Source organism: Rhinoderma darwinii, chromosome 4, assembly GCF_050947455.1.
Source record: "Rhinoderma darwinii isolate aRhiDar2 chromosome 4, aRhiDar2.hap1, whole genome shotgun sequence".
Classification (NCBI taxonomy): domain Eukaryota; kingdom Metazoa; phylum Chordata; class Amphibia; order Anura; family Rhinodermatidae; genus Rhinoderma; species Rhinoderma darwinii.
The window spans coordinates 95,006,854-95,028,084 of record NC_134690.1 but is presented as its reverse complement, the minus strand read 5'-3'; the positions used below and the strand labels follow the sequence as shown (position 1 = coordinate 95,028,084).

At 44.0% G+C, this 21,231-nt stretch overlaps 1 protein-coding gene across 1 annotated transcript in view; it reads right to left on the bottom strand.

Moving 5' to 3' along the window:
* MYO7B (myosin VIIB) overlaps positions 1 to 14,613 on the bottom strand; it is a 166,389-nt gene extending 151,776 nt beyond the window's left edge. Inside the window, exon 1 of the mRNA XM_075863636.1 lies at positions 14,554 to 14,613. Within this exon, the coding sequence (XP_075719751.1) occupies positions 14,554 to 14,571 (18 nt within the window). The 5' untranslated portion in view covers positions 14,572 to 14,613. The remainder of the gene's footprint in view (positions 1 to 14,553) is intronic.
* Between the last annotated feature and the right edge of the window lie 6,618 nt (positions 14,614 to 21,231).

Sequence of the window (21,231 nt, the reverse complement as noted above, 5' to 3'; positions counted from 1 at the left end):
CAAACAGTTACGATCCTCATAAATTTATAGTGCTATACCTTACAAGTTATTAGAGATTTGAAACTTTTTTGATACAATTTACTCACGTATTACCAGCGTATTTCTATCCAACAGGAAGCGATTTGCGTTCCAGGCTGTAGTAGGGAGTTCCTTATCTCTTGACCCGCAATTAACTTTTACTAAAAACAGACTGGCTATAAAACCCTAGACTGAATAAGTGACTCAGCAGAAGCCATGACTAAGGACGCTGCATGCGTCAGAAACGCGTAGGCACCGCTCACACTGCCATGAATCCCACTATTCATTGAGAATATCTATTTGTAATGTTACCTGTTTTTATACCAATTTTTCATTAAAACTTGGAAATAGTTTCCGTTTTTAAACAAACTTCAAGGACACAGCGCTGGATCCATTTGTTTTTTCCTGTAATTTTCACACCGTCAGGGACCCTAAAGGGGCCTACCAGCTCTCTCCCCATGATTCCAGGCCAAAACATGACTCCGCCACCTCCTTGCTGACGTCGCAGCCTTGTTGGGACATGGTGGCCATCCACTACTCCATCCATCTGGACCATCCAGGGGTGCATGGCACTCATCAGTAAACAACACGGTTTGAAAATTAGTCTTCATGTATTTCTGAGCCCACTGCAACCATTTCTGCTTGTGAGCATTGTTTAGGGGTGGCCGAATAATAGCTTTATGCACACTTGCAAACCTCTGGTGGATCCTACACCTTGAGGTTCGCGGGACTCCAGAGGCACCAGCGGCTTCAAATACCTGTTTGCTGCTTTGCAATGGCATTTTAGCAGCTGCTCTCTTAATCCTATTAATTTGTCTGGCAGAAACCTTCCTCATTATACCTTTATCTGAACGAACCCGTCTGTGCTCTGAATCAGCCACAAATCTTTTCACAGTACAATGATCACGCTTACGTTTTCTTGAAATATCCAATGTTTTCATACCTTGTCCAAGGTATTGCACTATTTCACGCTTTTCGGCAACAGAGAGATCCTTTTTCTTTCCCATATTGCTTGAAACCTGTGGCCTGCTTAATAATGTGGAACGTCCTTCTTAAGTAGTTTTCCTTTGATTGGGCACACCTGGCAAACTAATTATCACAGGAGTCTGAGATTGAATACAATGATCCAAAGAGCCCTAAGACACAATACCATCCATGAGTTTAATTGAAAAACTAATAATTAAATGTTTATGACACTTAAATCCAATGTGCATAATAATTTGGAACACGGTGTAGTTGCTTATTATTCATGTATTCCATTTGTGTCTTGTCCACAGACTCAATAGTATACAAATCACCTACCTATTTATGCAACTTTATGCTTCTATTTATAATTTAAAAATGTAGTCAACATTAATATGCTGGAATCTACTGTTAATATTCATCCTAATATTTATTTTGTTGATATTAGTCCCCATTAACACTTTTTAGCCCTATAAGTAATATATGCATATTCATTGTCACTCTACGCCCCGGGCATGTAGATGTGATATAGATGTGATAATGTTGAATGCCCACTTAGGTAATGTTCTCATATACTTACCATTCCTGCAACCTGTCTGTCTCTTCTCAACTTCCGTTGCTGCTTTGGTTGCTGTCACGATCTGTGGGTATGTGGACCCACTGGGCCGTACAGCCGTAGCGGGATAGCAGCTGGCCAAACAGTGTGCCAAGTCAATGTCTATATAGTCCAACCAGGGCCGGCCTTAGGGCTGTGCGATCTGTGCATTTGCACAGGGTGCATCACTCTAGCAGGTGGAAGGGGGCTCTGCACTGGCTCACTTCCCCTGCTTGTTTCAGAACTCTTGTTTTCTTCACTCACCGCCAAAGCGGCTCATAGCGGTGAAACCGGGCATGAGGGCGCCCACGCCGGACCCCATGGGCGCCGGCGCTGCTGCAGTTGCTACAGCGGTAGTGATGGCACCATAGCAGAGCAGGGAGGTATCTCCCTGCTCTGCTACCAACTAGCGCAACTGTAGCGCCCTGAAGGAGCGGAATCCCTGTATGGCTGGGGATTCCCCTCCTGGAGCGTTCCGCTTGATTTCTCTGTCCATATATGGACAGATATCCAAAGCAGAAAATTACCACAGCACTGGACCACAAGTGGGTGCACGCCTCAATAGGACCGGATCCGCGGTCCCCAATATCAGATAGACAGAATAGACGAGGAGACAGCACTTCCAACATATGTCAGCTTTTTAATCACCCGTGTAACGTTTCAGTCCAACAGGACCTTTCTCATGCATTATGGACATCATATATGGACAGTGACATCAGGGGAAACTCCTGAAGCGGAATCTCCGGCCACAGCATTGCAGACGCTGTGACCAGGGATTCTACTCCAGGAGAAGCCAATGACGTTACTGTCCATAAATGGACACAGACGACATGGGCTACTCCTGGAGTGGAATCCCCGGTCAGAGCGTCGGCAACGCTGTGGTCGGGGATTCTGATTCAGGAGTTGCCCCTAATGTCACTGTCCATATATGGAGAGAGACATTAAGCTGAGCGCTCCAGGAGCGGAATCCCCGGCCACACAGGGATTCCGCTCCTTCAGGAAGCTACAGTGGCGCTATCTAGAAGTGGGCTGTGTGGCACTACCAACAAGGGGGCTGTATGGCACTACCTATAAGGAGGCTGTGTGGCATTACCTACAAGGGTGCTGTGGGCTGTGTAGCACTACCAACAAGTGGGCTGTGTGGCACTACCAACATGTGGGCTGTGTGGCACTACCTACAAGGGGGCTGTGTGGCACTACCTACCAGGGGACTGTGTGGTACTTCCTACCAGGGGGCTGTGTGGCACTACCAACAGGGGGCTGTGTGGCACTACCTACAGGGGGCTGTGTGGCACTATCTACAAGGGGGCTGTGTGGCACTATCTACAAGGGGCTGTGTGGCACTATCTACAAGGGGGCTGTGTGGCACTATCTACAAGGGGGATATGTGGCACTATCTACAAGGGGGCTGTGTGGCACTATCTACAAGGGGCTGTCTGGCACTACCTACAAGGGGCTGTGTGCCACTATCCACATTGGGAATCTGTGAGTGGTGGGCTGATGGTAATTTTACTGTGAGTGGGGGGCTGATGGTAATTTTACTGTGAGTGGGGGGCTGATGGTCATATTACTGAGAGTGGGGGGCTAATGGTCATTGTACTGTGAGTGCGGGTTTGATGGTAATTTTACTTTGAGTGGGGGACTGATGGTCATATTACTGTGAGTGGGGGGCTGATGGTCATTTTACTGTGAGTGGGGGGCTGATGGTCTTCAAATGGTTTCCACCTCTGACCTCCAATTGAAATTAATAGGAGGCAGAAAATACAGTACCTGCAGCGCTTGTTTGGAGCTTCTGGCAGTGCAGATCTGTGACGTCACTCACAGGTCCTGCATCGTGTCGGCACCAGAGGCTACAGTTGATTCTGCAGCAGCATCAGCATTTGCAGGTAAGTAGCTACATCGACTTACCTGCAAACGCCGATGCTGCTGCAGAATCATCTGTAGCCTCTGGTGCCGATGTGTCCTCGCTCGGCTGACACGATGCAGGACCTGTGAGTGACGACACAGCGTGATCTCTGGAGAACACGGCTGTGTCTGCACTGCCAGAAGCTGGGCGTTGTGAAGAGAAGTGGATGATACTTCTATACACAACGCCCAGCTAGTAAAAGTAGTAAATACGCCCCGATGTACGCACATAATACACGCCCAGTTGTACTTTTACTTTTCAACACGCCCAGTTGTACTTTTGCAAGCCTCATTTGCATAAATACGAAAATGGTCATAACTTGGCCAAAAATGCTCGTTTTTTAAAAATAAAAACGTTACTGTAATCTACATTGCAGCGCCGATCTGCTGCAATAGCAGATAGGGGTTGCAAAATCTGGTGACAGAGCCTCTTTAAATACAGTGTTTAACTGTTTTATCTTGTACATTGTAACATTTGGTTACTGCCTTTTTATGTGATCCTTTACTACTGTAATGGTTGAACTACTCTTTGCATCATTTTAACCCTGGTATGACGTCACAGCCACTCTCTGGCCTGTGTGCTTTGGCTGCTTTTATCAAAAACCACATTGTATTTAAAGAGGCTCTGTCACCACATTATAAGTGCCCTATCTCCTACATAAGGAGATGGGCGCTGTAATGTAGGTGACAGCAGTTCTTTTTATTTAGAAAAACAATCTAGTTTTACCACTTTATGAGTGAGTTTTAGCTTTATGCTAATGAGTTTCTTAATGCCCAAGTGGGCGTGTTTTTACTTTAGACCAAGTGGGCGTTGTACAGAGGAGTGTATGACGCTGACCAATCAGCGTCATGCACTTCTCCCCATTAATTTACACTGCACTAGCGATATAGTTGTATCGTTATGTGCAGCTACATACACATACTATAAGATTACTACAGTGTCCTGATAATGAATATACATTACCTCCAGCCAAGACGTCATGTGTATTCAGAATCCTGACACGTCTGAATCTTTTCTGTGAGATTTCCATCAAGGCAAACGTAATCTTGTTTACATCGTAATCTCGGGAAACTCATTAGCATAAAGCTAAAAATCGTTCATAAAGTGATAAAAATAGATCGTTTTTCTAAATAAAAAGCACTGCTGTCACCTACATTATAGCGCCCATCTCCTTATGTAGGAGATAGGCCACTTATAATGTGATGACAGAGCCTCTTTAAAATGCATTACTGTTTATCTTATGTTTGTCCTGAAGAAGACGCTAGTACAGCGCTGAAATGTGTAGCCTTTATTTTTTAAATAATTTTTGATTATTTCTATCCTCTTCTGATCTATATGTGTAGCAGCGCAGATTATCGTCCTATATTTTTTATGGATATTATACTTTATACTTTGTGGTGATACCCATTATTATCGGTTTGGACTGTGGCAGCAGCACAACCCCTGGATTCACATTTCTATACTTACATCAGAGTTGTGTCTGAATAAGCACAACCTGCATAGGTGAGCAGAACCTTGTCTCGACCTGTCTGTTCACACTCCCCTGGTTTTGCCTGCACTATGTGGCGCTGTGCCTTTTTCCTTTTTTTCACTATCTAGATTCCCAGAAGAGTGGAAGCTGTTTTAGCTGCAAAGGGGGAACCAACTTCATATTGATGCCTATGCACTTTTGTCCATATAGTGTATGTTATCAGTGGCGTAACTACCGCTATAGCAGCCGTAGCGGCTGCTACAGGGCCCGCGGCATGAGGGGGCCCGTGTCGCCCGCCTGCACGGGCCCCCACCATGGCCGGAGGCTCCGCTAGCAGCCGCTATGGCTGCTACAGCGGGACGCCACTGAACACTACGGCAGAGCAGGGAGGTATCTCCCCAATCTGCCATTAAACAAAAGACATGTATCTCCTATCCACAGGATAGGGGATACATGTGTGATCGCTGGCATTGATAGGGAGAACGGGGGACTGAAAGTCTGTGCCGGCAGCTCCTTAGAGATGAATGGAGCGCCGGTCGCGCTTGTGCGCATGCGTGACCAGCGCTCCTTTCATTTTTATTGAGCTGCGCAGACGCCGGAAGTCAGAGGTTAGTCATGGAGAACTTGGGGGACTTTCGGTCCCCTGTTCTCCTTATCGCTGCCAGCGATCACACATGTATCCCCTATCCTGTGGAAAGGGGATACATTTCTTTTGTCTTTTCACACTGTAGGTCGCATTTTTTTGGTGGGTTGGGGACGCAGTATGGCGTTCCCTACAGGGGGGGCTGTATGGCGTTCCCTACAGGGAGGGGCTTTATGGTGTTCCCTACAGGGGGGGCTGTATAGCGTTCCCTACAAGGGGGGGGCTGTATGGCGTTCCCTACAGGGGGGGCTGTATGGCATTCCCTACAGGGGGGGCTGTAAGGCGTTCCCTACAGGGGGGGCTGTATGGCGTTCCCTACAGGGGGACTGTATGGCGTTCCCTACAGACCCCCCCCTGTAGGGAACGCCATACAGACCCCCTGTAGATAACGGCATACAGACCCCCTGTAGATAACGCCATACAGCCCCCTCTGTAGATAATGCCATACAGCCCCCTGTAGATAGCGCCATACAGCCCCCTCTGTAGATAACGCCATACAGCCCCCTGTAGATAGCGCCATACAGCCCCCTCTGTAGATAGCGCCATACAGCCCCCTATGTAGATGGCGCCATACAGCCCCCCCTGTAGATAGCGCCATACAGCCCCCTCTGTAGATAACGCCATACAGCCCCCCTGTAGATAGCGCCATACAGTTCCCCTGTGGATAGCGCCATACAGCCCCCTCTGTAGATAACGCCATACAGTTCCCCTGTGGATAGCGCCATACAGTCCCCCTGTGGATAACGCCATATAGCCCCCCTGTAGATAGCGCCATACAGACCCCCCTGTAGAGGGGGCTGTATGGCGTTATCTACAGGGGGACTGTATGGCGCTATCTACAGAGGGGGCTGTATGGCATTATCTACAGGGGGGACTGTATGGCGTTATCTACAGAGGGGGCTGTAAAAAAGGCACTATCTAAAAGGGGGGGGTTGTGTCACACCCAGGGGAGGGGGCGCCCCAGTCAAAAGTTTGCTATGGGGCCCAGTCTTTACTAGTTACGCCCCTGTATGTTCTATTAGGTACATGGAAGAAAAAAAATTGGGTGTTTTCTGCTTCGAAGAGAGGAGGCTCGGCTTATCTGTGCATCCTAGAGCACAGGACAAGCGGGAGATCTGTGCTGTTAAGCTCACAAAGGCTTGCCTGGACTGATACACTGGAGCAAGCTCAGTAGCTGTGTCAGAAGAGGTTTTAAATCTTTAGAATGTTTAAATTTACTCAGGAGCATAGCTATAGGGGTGCAGAAGTAGCAGTTGTCTGAGTGGGCCCAAAAGCTCCTCTGTCACATAAAAAGACACCAGTATTATAAATAATGCATGGTAGATGGGGTAACCTTGTTAAAAATTTTGCATTGGGGCCCAGGAGCTTCTATGCTACTGAATTCACGACAGCAAGCAGAGTTCATGAAAATGGTAAAGAATTGAAACACGAAGTACATATACAAAAGATTACACACATTTTCATTATCCAATGAGCTATACATATATATATATATATATATATATATATATATATATATATATATATATCACACTTATATTTATCAAATGAGTTGCACAATGACTAGAAAATATAGTCAAGACATTGACAAGGTTAGAAATAATGATTTTTATTTGAAATAATAATTTTCTCCTTCAAACTTTGCTTTCGTCAAAGAATGCTCCATTTGCAGCAATTACAGCATTGCAGACCTTTGGCATTCTAGCTGTTAATTTGCTGAGGTAATCGGGAGAAATTTCACCCCATGTTCCAGAAGCCCCTCCCACAAGTTGGATTGGCTTGATGGCCACTTCTTGCTTACCATACAGTCAAGCTGCTCCCACAACAGCTCTATGGGGTTGAGATCTGGTGACTGCACTGGCCACTCCATTACAGATAGAATACCAGCTGCCTGCTTCCCTAAATAGTTCTTGCATAATTTGGAGGTGTGCTTTGGGTCATTGTCCTGTTGTAGGATGAAATTGGCTCCAATTAAGCGCTGTCCACAAGGTATGGCATGGCGTTGCAAAATGGAGTGATAGCCTTACTTATTCAAAATCCCTTTTACCTTGTACAAATCTCCCACTTTACCAGCACCAAAGCAACCCCAGACCATCACATTACCTCCACCATGCTTGACAGATGGCGTCAGGCACTCTTCCAGCATCTTTTCAGTTGTTCTGCGTCTCACAAATGTTCTTCTGTGTGATCCAAACACCTCAAACTTCGATTCGTCTGTCCATAACACTTTTTTCCAATCTTCCTCTGTCCAATGTCTGAAGAGAGAAAAATATACACAGCGCCAACTGGTGCAAGATAAACCATAAAAGCTAGTACTGGCAGGTGGAGCTTAATGTAAAAGGTCGTTTTTGTAGCCAGGTTGCAGCTTTCCGTATCCAGGTACCGGCATCAAGGGAATTGAGCCGCAGGAAAATGAGGATTATATATTTCGAAAAAATATATATATATTTTTAAAAACTCCTCAGTGAAGAAGAAAAGGCAGATAAGTGCTGGTAGGCTGATTTATTTGAGCAAAACAGGATGGGCAACGCGTTTCAACGCAGGACATGTGTCTTCGTCAGGCCGAGAAATCCCCCTTTTTCCCTTATCTGTCCTTTATTATTAAGAAAAATCAATAAATAAAGAAACTATACATAATTGGTATTGAGGCGTCCGTAACAGTCTGAACTACAAAAGTATTTAGTTATTTATCCTGCATGATGAACGCCGTAAGATAAAATAATAATAAACCATACCAGAATCACAATTTTTTGGTCACTTCACTTCCCAAAAAATGGAATAAAAACAGATCAAGAAGTTGCATGTACCTAAAAATGGTACTGATCGAAACTACAGTTCGTTACGCAAAAAACTAGTCCTCACATGGCTTTCTTGATGGAAAAATACATAAGTTATGGCTCTTAGAATATGGCAACACAAAAAATAAATGATTTTTTATAAAAAGTATTTAATTGTGCAAACGCCATGAAAAACTATAAACACGCCTCTTAAAAAATAGAATAAATGCTCATCAAAAAGTCGCATGCTCCCCATGAAAATTACAATGAATTCCTCAAGGGGTCTAGTTTCCAAAATGGGGTCACTTTTAAGGGGTATACCCTATTCTGGTACTTCAGAAGCTCTGCAAATGCGACATGGGGCCCAGAAACCAATCCAGCAAAATCTACATGCCAAATAGCGCTTCTGTCCTTCTGAGCCTTTGTAAAATTGCTTTACAAATGTTGGGGGGCTTTTTCTCCTTTATTCCTTGTGATTCCGTGCGGCATGCGTGGTTTTCACGCACCCATTGACTTCAATGGGTGCGTGATGCGCGAACAGCGCACAAAGATAGGACATGTCGTGTGTTTTTTTCAGCAGACTCACATTGAGCAAAACTCACGGACTGTCTGCATGCCCCCATAGACTAATATAGGTGCGTACGACACGCGTGAAAAGCACGCGCGTCGCAAGCACGTATATCACGCTCGTGTAAACGAGGCCTAAATGACACCTTACAGCGTAATCTCGCAAGACTGCGCCTGCTATGCTGTAAATCACAGAGAAGTGGTCAGGATTCTGAATACACATCCCGTCCTGGCTGGAGGTAATGTATATTATTATGTGTGTTTATGTGGCTGCACATAGCATTATAGCTATATCGCTATGTGCAGAGTAAATGAATGGGGAGAAGTGTATGACGCTGATTGGTCAGTGTCATACACTCCTCTGTACAACGCCCACTTGGTCAAAAAGTAAAACACGCCCAGTTGTCCATTGAGAAACTCATTAGCATAAAGCTAATTTAGGTCATAACTCCGTAAAAAATGATCGTTTTTCTAAATAACAAACACTTCTAATCTACATTACAGCGCCGATCACATCATGTACAATATAGGCCACTTATAATGTGGTGACAGAGCCTCTTTAAGCATTCCGAAGTTATTACCACATAAAGTGAAATATGTCAGATTTGAAAAATGGGCTCTGAGCCTTAAGGCCCAAACTAGGCTGCGTCCAAATTCTGCTGCTGTAGTTTGTGCAAATCTACATGGCTTGCCATGCTGCTGCTTCTGAGATAAATACGACTGCACACTGCTCCTGTCTGATGTTGACTCAGGGCTGATGTAATCTGAGAGCCTGCACTTTCTGCTCTTCCTCTCCCTCCTCTCAGAAGAGTACGGCGTTAGGATAAGTCCACACGTAGCATAAATACTGCAGATTTTCATTCATGAATGTCATTGCAGAAAATCTGCAGCGTAAAACAGTAGCATCAGAGTGGATGAGATTTGAACAAATCGGTTTAAAAACAAAACGACTAAAAAAATTCATAAATTGACCTGCGGTGTTGTTTTTTAATACGCAGCATGTCGATTTATGCTGCGGAATCGCTGGTTTTCTGTTTTCCCCAATAAATTCAATGGGGAGGTAAAACCCCAGCAAATAGCAGATAGCTGCGATTCCTCCGCAAAAATCGTAACTCGGAAAAAAAAAGTCTATACTTACCCAGACCTCTATGCTCCTGCGTCCTGCCCAGCCTCTAGGGATGAGGTTTCATGCCATGTTACTGACGCATCAGAGGGACGGGTCGCTATGACTACGGGTAAGTATGGGCTTTTTCTTTTTTACCTGCCATTTTTAGTGGACATTCCGGACGAAAAAATGCACCATAGTTTGGTACGGTTTTTCGGCCGGTATTCCCTGCAGGGATAAGGTTGGATACTCTGTGCACTTTTATGCTGTGTATTCGCCCTATGTGTGAACATATCCTTAGAGATACGAGCAGGGAGGGGGTTATGGCAGAGCAGGCTGAATCAGAGTATAAATAGGGAGCAGTGCGCACATACAGCAAAGTCTGCAGGGGGAGTTGGGGACTCACAAAGTACATCAGAGTAAAGAGATGAGAGAACCCACAGCAGAATCTGCATTGGGAGGGATATCACACACACAGGCAGCATCAGTAGAAAAAGGAAAAAAAGAGCATCCACGGCAGGTTGGAGGATCTCACACACCTTACCATTATGTCAGCATGTTTGTAGAGGGGAAAGGAGATCACACAGGGGCTGTATCACAAGGAGAAAGCCATACAGAAATGAAGCTATGCCTGTACATGAGAGCTAGTGAAGGCAGCAACATCCTGGACCCACAGATCTTATATCCAGCACGTCTTACTGGGAGGGGCGTGCAAGTTGTAAACTGAATATCAGTGGGGTCTCAAAATGAATGTAAATTGTAGCCTGGAACTTACTGCAACTTTTTTTTTTTAACTCAGAGCATGCATTAACATATGTTAAACTATTTTTTATATTTCAAAGGTATTCATAGCCTTTAAAGTTTTGATTTAACCTAATAAAACCCCACTCAAATATAGCACAATCAACACAAATTTCACAGAACAAGTAGATGGCTAGGTGATACCAACATAATGTTAAACACCTCCAAGAGTTCAGAAAAGTACAAGAATAGAGACTCCAAAATATAATGTATTAACACGGAGAAAGAGGAGTCAGACACTATTAATATTGAAAAATAGAAAATGTCAATTTTATTATAATAAATTAAAAAATGAGGAAAAATAAAAACTACAGAGGATCTAAAACAAGATCTGTATATGGACCACATGTATAATGACATTAGCACCACAATAATGAATATATAATAAATACATGAATGCACAGTGCAAACCGTGTATTATTCATTAATACAAGACAGGCATTAACATGACTAAATGTAAAAACAATTTTCAACAGGGTACATGCAGCATAGCTATATTAGCAGGTAAACATTCACCATGTAAATTCACAAAAGGTAGATCGTCAGTATGTAGCAGAGGTATAGTCACAGACCAAAAGGATGTGACCTGAGATAGTAGTCAAAAACAGCTAGCTTAATGGACAAATACGTATCAAGTGTCCAGAAGATTTGAAAATTTTAATTGAAATATCAAAAAACAGAGCATGCCTTACCCTTAGTGAAATGAGGCAGCGCCCCGATGTGCGTTTTGCAAAATACATAGATTTTTTAACACAGGGCATGCATTAACATACGTTACAGTATTTTTTCTATTTCAAAGTTATTCATAGCCTTTACAGTTTTGATTTGACCTAATAAAAGTCCCAGTCAAATATAGCACAATGCCTTTAAATTATAGGAAGCATTTTTTTTTACAGCTACATTTTCATGTGAACAGTGTTGGATAATTTTGCTCCTTAACCCCTTCCCGACATATGTCATAAGTATACGTCATGGAAAGCCAGTGCTTCCCGCATTATACTTACGACAAATGGATGGCACCGGCTCAGAAGCTGAGTCGGTGCTATCATTCCCGCATGTATCCAAAAATGGTATCTATAAAAACTATAGCTCGTCTCACAAAAAACAAGCCCTCATACAGCTCCATCGACGACAAAATTTAAAAGTTATGGTTCTCACAACATGGAGACAGAAAAAATACATTCTTTTTACAAAATTAATTTTATTGTGCAAAAAGTAGTAAAACATAAAAAAGTGCTATAAATTAGGTATTGCTGGAATCGTACTGTCCTGCAGAATAAAGTTAACATGTAGTTTATAACGCATGGTGAACGCTGTATAAAAAAATGCTATGCCAGAATTGATGTTTTTTGGTCACCTTGCCTCCCAAAAAATAGGACAAAAAGTGATCCAAAAGTCGCACGTGCCCCAAAATGGTACCAATAATAACTACAGCTTATCCCGCAAAAATCAGCCCTCATACCACTACGTCTATGAAAAAATATGCTCCAATAAGTCAGCAAATAAAAATATGCGGTTGTGCAGGCCCGAGGGGAACATTGCTTCTGTTTCAAGAGGCGATTTATCGGGGCCCTAAAATTAGGGAACCAGGATGGTGAGGGCCCAAACATATCTGCTGGAAGCAAGGGTGCCCGTATTACACCAGGACAACACTTCCCAGCAAAATTCCCCAAACTGCAAAGGTGCCGAGTGTGTACAAATAGGGGGATAAGAAAGGACACCGTTTATCAGTGCAACACTGGCTTATGCAGAAACACATCTATGGATTATTTTATTGTTTTTTTTTTACCCCATTATTATACCACCTGACTATGCCCCCCCTGATGTACTCTGCCCAGCTCACATATGCCCCACATTATAAACTGAAATACCAGTAAAACTCCAAACAAAACTACTACCAAGTAAAACCTACGCTTAAAAAGCCAAATGGCGCTCCCTCCATTCTGAGCCCTACAGCGTGCCCAAACAGCAGTTTACTTCCACATATATGGCACCGCCATATCCAGGAGAACCCTTTTAACAATTTTTGGGGTGTGTATCTCCAGTGGCATAAGACATATTTGCCACTGAATTGGCATATCTGGGGAAAAATTGACATTTTTACTTTGCACCATCCGCAGCGCATTCATTTATGGAAAAGACCTGTTGGGTGAAAATACTCACTACACCCCTTAATAAATGCCTTGAGGGGTGTAGTTTCCAAAATGGGGTCACTTCTAAGGGGTTTCTTATATTACTTCACATCAGAGCCTCTGCAATTGTGAACCAATACTTTGTAAGTCGCCAAATAAGGCCTCAATTTCTCATGGTAGTCTTTCACTCCTGAGTCCTGTCAAATGTCCAGGCAAAAGATTAGTGCCCCATGTAGGGTCATTCTAAAACCGGGAAACACAGCATAATAATTAGAGAGCTGTACTGACAGGCAGTTGTTAGGGCATACCTAAGTATGCCCTAACAGGTAATATGGTCAGATACGGCCGCACAGCTTAGGCCTCATGCACACGACCGTGAATTGCGGTTCGGGCTGTTGTGGAGTGTCACCCGCGGGGTGCCTGTAAATCGCGGGCCGTGCACATGGCCGTGTGCATTAATTTCAATGTGCCTGCACCGCAAAATACAGCCGTAATAAGACATGTCCTATCTTCTTGCGATCCAGGCTCCAGGGCAATGCACGGACCCCACGGTCGTGAGCATGGGCCCATAGAAATTAATGGGACCGCAATTCACCCGCAGATTTGAAAATACATTAATTCACAGTATTGAACTGTTTGAGCATCGAAATAGTATCAATATTTTGATGCATGCTGCAACCCTAGTTCATATGAACGCTCGTTCCTGATCATTGCCCTATGTAAAAATCTATTAATCAACTGATCGTATCGTTCATGCAGCACAAAATATTATTCTTGTCGGCAGCACATATCGTGTGTAAACTGTAAGATGTGATGCCAACATGATAGAAATGCATGGGGACGAGCAATTGTAGTAACGATTGCTCGTTCCCATTACATTACTGATCATAGCTCCTTGTGAAAGGAGCGAACGAGTGCCGATCAATGAGCTGTCTTGTTGATCGGTGTTTGTTTTCACAACCCATATTGGCCGGTGTAAAAGGACCCTTTTGAGAATTCTTCCAGAAAATGTGTGTTTATGGCTGTGGTTTCCAACCTGTGGCTCTCTGGCTGTTGCACAACTACAGCTCTCATCATGGCTGTCAATGCATGCTGGAATTTGAAGTTTTGCAACAGTTGGAGAGCCACATATTGGAGACCAATGGTCTATGGTAACAAATTAATTGTTTTTTTTAATAAACTGTTCAATTGGGTCAAGATGTATTTGGACAAAATAACTTTATATTTCTCTGTCACCTGGACTTTTATAATTCAACAACAACCAGCTGAGAATTACCTATGCAAAGGAATGCAAGTGTTAACTCATTCTGTACATGCTAACATTATAGGGATTTTTTATGAGGATATTGTGTCAATCATAGAAAAATAGTCTGCACTTATGCCCATGTTCTTAAATCAGTTGGATCCTCACATGCAGGAGTATGGTTACTCACAGCTTATAACTACTGACTCAAAATAATAACAAAGAGATTAGCTATTGAATAAAAGAAACCTTTATAATAATGAACTCATAGAAATTAACATACATATGGAGAGACAATGAGAAATAGGCATTTAAACTGCTATGATGCTCACCGTTCGGAGAATAACCATTGCTTCTCAGGGTGTTGTGCTTCTACTCTTGCCTGTAAATGATGAAACACAACTATGAACATAACTGGGTTAAGAACAGAAGAACCTTTACCTATAAAATGCTAATTACGCTCATTTACTTAAAAATACAAAAACAAATAATGAACTAATTAACCAGTTGCGGACTGCCCATAGACGTTTATAACTTCTGGGCGGACCACACTTAACTCTGCAAGGTTCCAGAATGGCCTGCAGAATTAGCTGGTTTGCTGCTACCCGGCTTATTTAGCTCCGTGATACAGCTGTCTCTAGAGACCTGTATTACAGAGCTTCAATGTAAATGAAGAAGAAGCAGCGCTCGGACGAGAGATGCGAGCCCTTCAAGACAGCTGATCGGACGGGGGGTGCTGGGAGTTGGTCGCCGACTGATCAGATATTTTTGGGGACTGGACAACCCCTTTAACAGTGTTTTGGCACTTCACAACATCTGTAATGGCCATATGGTGTCAGCAAACAAGCTTTGGAAGATTGCTCTCCAAAAGTCAGTCAGTTTGCGCACCATTCATTGTAAGCTCTGATTTGCGTCCAGCGTGTAAGAAATGCACACATATTTGGTATCACTGAAGTCGGCAGAAGTTGCCAAATATGTATTCAGGTGTGTTTACCCAGTGGCATGCACCAGAAGTCAAAAAAGATTACCTAAAATCACATATTCACATTTTTTTTCCATTTTTCCTTCCATATTTTTTAAAAAGTTAAATATATCTACTTGAAAATGGGCCTGGTCAGGAAGGGGAGTAAAGCTTGTGGTCAGGAAGTGTAAAATAAAGAATAAATTCTCAGTCTGTCTCATTTATTGTGTAGTTGAATGTTATCTTGAGTTGTCTGGAAGAAGCTACAGTATATCAGGCTGGATAGAGTATAACAATATGCTTACAAATACAATTCCTAATATCTAATCGGACAATTCAAATAAGAATACATGACACATATTATATCTTCTTTTAAATATATTTCTACATATGATAGATTCAATTTCTATAGGTGCATTGCTCCTTCAAACATCTGGCTATTGCATTTTTAGCAAGCCAAAAAAGGCCGCAAAATATGACCTAAAGTTAGTAATATGGGATTACAATGATGTTGATTTTTACCAGAAAACAATGACTGCATGCTTCCCAGAGCCTTAATTCATTTATATAAAATATTGTTATTAATTAAAATATAAAAAAATATATAATGTATACAACGTATCAGCAGCACGCATTTATTACTATTAAATATCATAAATTTATTTGACAGTGCCACCTTTATGGAACTTTCTTTCTAATACGTCTGGTATGTGTTCAGCAAGAAATGTCATCCATGTAATCACCTCACTCGTGCACTATTTCTCTGCAGAGTGTAACATCCATGGCCGCGGATCGTTGGGATTACTCACCCCTCGACGGCCGTAGCCATGGTCTGGTGAGCGCTGGCCCGCATCTCCTCCCCAGGAGACGCCAGTGCTCACTAACGCTCCTCTGCTGTGTCCTGTAGGGTGCACGCGCACGCTCACGCCCGGCCTTAAAGGGCTAGTGCGCATACATGTAAAACATCAGCAATTAGCTCATGATCACCCTGGACTATAAGAAGGGCCCTGACCTTTGCACATTGCCTGAGCGTTGTTAGTATTCCCATGTTAGTCCTTGCAAATGGTCCCTTAGGGTTTACCCTGTTCCAGTGCCCTTGCTACCTGTATTCCGTGCTGTGTTATTGTCCTGAGCCTGTTAGTGATTGGAGTCATGTCCTACTGCACCTGTTGTCGTCTGCCACATTTGGCGCATCCTACTGCACTTGCTGCCATCCGCCACGTCTGGCGCAACCTGCTGCACCTGCTGTCATCCGCCATGTCTGGCGCAACCTGCTGCACCTGTGGTCATCCGCCACATCTGCCTCAACCTGCTGTCATCCACCACGTCTGGCGCAATCTGCTGCACCTGCTGTCATCCGCCACATCTGGCACAACCTGCTTTACCCACCTCCATCCATGCTAAAGCCTCTGCCACTGTCTGGACTATTCAGGTACCCTTGTGCGGGACTTTGTATTGATTGGGTGCTCTGTTGTTTGGCCAGCTGCATCCCCGCTACTGCGGTGTGGCCTAGTGGGTCCACACACCTACAGACCGTGACACAGAGTCTTCCATATACGTCCCTTAGCTTGCTTGACTACCTTTCTACTTGACCTAGACCATCTCCCCTTCCCTGCTGATTGTGTATTGTGTGTTCCCTATACAAGTTACTGATTTTATGTTCCACCTCTGATGTTGCTGCTCCAAAAGTACTTCATTCTTTGTGGATTCACTACTGGCCTTCCTGTGCCTGTTGCTAGCTGCCACTTTAGGACTGCTTAGAGAGTTGCAACATGAGTTATTCACAGCAAAGGTCAGCACTGAATTACAGAGGGGTCCCTAGAGAAAACCTGAAGTTGTTAGACACACGTCCTTTCAGTCAGTCACAATCCTAGTATGCATAAGAGAGTCCACAAGCGTCTGTTCCCGCAAATAGAACTTTCTTTTTAAAGGCACCAATGTATCGGCTGCCAAGGGTGTCATAACTGTGTGACTAGAGGAAGTGACTGATGGGAAGAGAACAAGCATCAGGTGTCAGTGTATATATATTTATTCTGTATATTATGTAAAGGAGCTGCAGGAGACCCTACTAAAGGTTGGGTGGTACTGCAATGATAACTACCTGTATGTAGAGGGAATAGGTGTGAAGGGAAATGGGGAGTATGTAATATGAATGTGAATGCTACAGATTGTTGGCGAATGGGGGCAACAGAGGGCAACTAAATTAGATTGCTGCTGCTCAGAGTGATTCTGTATCCTCTTTCATGAAAATTAATACTACCAGTAGCCTCTCTTCCAAAGTGCCAGAACAATTACCTCCACTATATAAAGAATTCTGACGTCTGTGATAAGAAAATGCTGAACAATTACCACCTCACCGGCCATATGATTGCCCAGTGGATTTATTACCTGGGGCAGCCATACCCTTTGGTTGTACATACCCTTTACCGAACCTGAATTAAAGGTTCTTAAGTCCTTAGAAGAAAACTCAACAAAGGGTTTTATTCGTGCTTATGCATCTCCAGCATGGGCACCTATCTTCTTTGTGAAGAAAAAAGACGGTTCCTTAAGACCTTGCATGGATTACAGAGAATTTAATAAAATCACATAATATCCTCTCCCACTTATCTCTGAATTGTTGGAGAGGCTTTGCTCAACTAATATCTTCACTAAATTATACTTACGAGGTGCATGCAATTTAATACGAATAATATAATTTCACCTCAAGGTTTACAAATGGATCCCATGAAGGTTCAGGCTGTAATAGAATGGCCAATTCCTGGAAATGTTAAGGAGTTTCAGAGGTTCATAGGATTTGCCAACTCCTATAGACGCTTCATGAAATACTTTTCCAAGATTGCTTCTCCAATCACTCAATTAACTAAGAAGGGATCCTACTTTATTTATCCCCAGAAGCAGAGAAGGCCTTTTCTGCATTGAAGATGAGGTAGACAACAGCCCCAATCTTGATATATCCTGATCCAAGGCTCTTTTATCATCGAAGCAGATGCCTCAGAGTCTGCTGTTGGAGCAATACTGTCACAGAGAGTGGGAGAATTTTTTTTTTATTACACCCATGTGCTTTCTTCTCTCATCAAATAACTGCCCCAGAAGGGAACTATGACGTGGGAAATAAAGAACTGTTGGCCATCATAAGTGCGTTTGCTGAGTGGAGACATCTGTTGGAGGGTGTGGAACATCAAATAATTGTACTGACAGACCATCGGAATTTGGAATTTGTCAGGTCTGCAAAGAGACTCTCACCCCGACAAGCCAGATGGAGTTTATTTTTAAATTGATTTAACTTTCTTACTCTCAGACCAGGATCTCGGAATGGCAAGGCTGATGCTCTATCTAGAGATAAAATATCAAGGATTCACCTCAGGTTGAGACAGAAGAAACAATCCTCCCAAGTCAATTGTTTTGGGAGCTATTGGTACTAGTGATGTAAAGGATCTGCCAGACACAGCTTCTGTGTCGTCGCCCGTGATTAATCAGTCTGCACCTGCTCCTAGGTCTGATAGAGTGACTCAATCTGCTACCACTCAGGCTGGTAGGCTGAGGAGTGGGAGAACTTATCACAGCCTGGCCAAACGGTTCTAGCTCCCGCACTCGGGTCTATTTATACCTTCATTTCCTGCTTGTCTTTGCCTGTGAGTCTTTCTTGTTTCCTGGCTCTGCTGCTCCTGCTGTTACTATTGACCTCTGCTTCATATCGACCCTGGCTTTACTGACTACGCTCCTGCTCTGCGTTTGGTACCTCGTACACTCCTGGTTTGACTCGGCTCGTTCACTACTCTTGTTGCTCACGGTGCTGCCGTGGGCAACTGCCCCAGTTCTCTTAGCTTCTGTGTACCCTTGTCTGTTTGTCTGTCGTCCACATATTGAGCGTAGGGACCGTCGTCCAGTTGTACGCCGTTGCCTAGGACGGGCCGTGCAAGTAGGCAGGGACTGAGTGGCGGGTAGATTAGGGCTCACCTGACTGTCTCCCTACCCCATCATTACAGGTGAATTATTGTCTCACATCAAGGAAGGTTATGGAACAGACCCAACCCTTCTTAATCCCCCAGTAGACTTGCATTTATACTATCAGAATAATTTATGGAAATATGACCATCGTTTGTATGTACCACCAACATCACGATTGAAAGTTTTGCAATTTGTTCAGGATTCCAAACCGGCAGGTCACAAGGGTGTTCAGAAGACCCAAGAATTACTGTCTAGTTATTTCTGGTGGCCAAAATACATGGAGGATGTTAAAAGATTTGTATCGTACTGCAGTATCTGTGCACCTCTCCGCTTGGACTTTTGCAACACTTGCTTGTGCTCTCTCGTCCATGGGGTTTGATCTCAATGGATTTTATTGTGGATTTACCACTGGCTAAGGGCATGACTACGATCCCAGTAGTTGTAGATCGACTCACAAAGATGGCTAATTTAGTTCCGTCATGGACTTTCTTCTGCAAAAGAGACCACAGAATTAATGATTAGTGAGGTGTATCAACTGCACGGCGTTCCTGATGATGTAGTGTCCAATCGGGGAGTACAATTTACTTCACGCTTTTGGAAGCAATTTTGTTCTGCTCTCAATATCAAAATTAATTTATAAATGGCTTTCCATCCACAATCCAACGGTCAAAAAGAACGCAGTAATCAGTCACTGGAACAATATCTTCGTTGTTATATTTGCCATCTGCAAGATGATTGGGTTGACGTTCTACCAATAGCAGAGTTCTCCTGCAATAACTCCCAACATACATCCACAAGACAAAGTCCTTTCTATGCCAATTTGGGCTATCATCTGTTACGGCCGCGGTCACGGACCGCGACCTCTACTTACCTACCTCCCGCAGATCTTCCTCTTCCTGCCGATGTCTCCCTCCCTGGCTACGCCAACACATGCATCCGCTCTGTCCCGTAGTGCTCACTAGAGTGCGCACGCTGATTCTCAGGCTTAAAAGGCCAGCGCGCTCATATGTAAATAATGAATTCATTATTCCCAGATCACCCTGAACTATAAAAAGAGCCATGCCCTTCTGATCCTTGCCTGAGCGTTGTTTGTAATTCCCATGTTAGTCTTGCAAATGGTTCCTTAGTGTTGTCCCATTCCCAGTGTTCCCGTGCCCTGCTACCTGAATCCCGTGCGGTGTTATTGTTCCTGAGCCAGTTTAGTGATTGGAATCATGTCCTACTGCACCCGTTGTCATCCGCCACGTCTGGCGCATCCTACTGCATCTGTTGTCATCCGCCACGTCTGGCACAACCTACTGCACCTACTACGCTCAGGCCATGGGTCCGACTGGCCAGCCCAAGAACACAGTTCAAAGGATACAGACGGAGATGCATGACCTACAGACACGTCAGGATTAACTCCTTGAGGCTGTAAATTCCATCATGGCCCAGTCTGGATCATTTCACTGTTCTACCGCCGGTTCTTACTCCAGAGACTGTTGCTGTTCCGCTGCCCGTTGCTCCTCCTGTTTGGTCCGGATCCACAGTTTCACTGCCTCTTCCTCCTTGCTATGACGGTGATCCCAGAAACTGTAGAGAGTTCATCAATCAATGTACTGTTCATTTTAGGCTACGAGCTCATCTCTTCCCCTCTGAGGAGGCCAAAGTAGCGTTTATTATCTCATTTCTGAACTCTTTGATAGAATTCACAGGGCCAAGGTGTTCACGAAGCTGGATCTACGCGGGGCCCATAACTTAATCCATATCCGAAAAGGTGATGAGTGGAAAACTACATACAAACACCCAAGACGGTCACTACGAATATCTCGTAATGCCCTTTGGACTGTGTAACGCTCCAGCTGTGTTCCAGGAGTTCGTGAATTACATCTTTCCGGATCTGCTGTATGTCTGTGTGGTGGTCTATCTGGACGACATCCTGATCTACTCAGCTGATTTGACGACACACCGGAGGCATGTTCGCCAAGTTCTGTCTCAATTAAGGGGGAATCTCCTGTATGCTAAACTCGAGAAGTGTGTGTTCGAGAGGAACTTTCTGCCCTTCCTGGGTTACATAGTATCCGACCGTGGACTCAAGATTGATCCAGAGAAGGTGAAATCC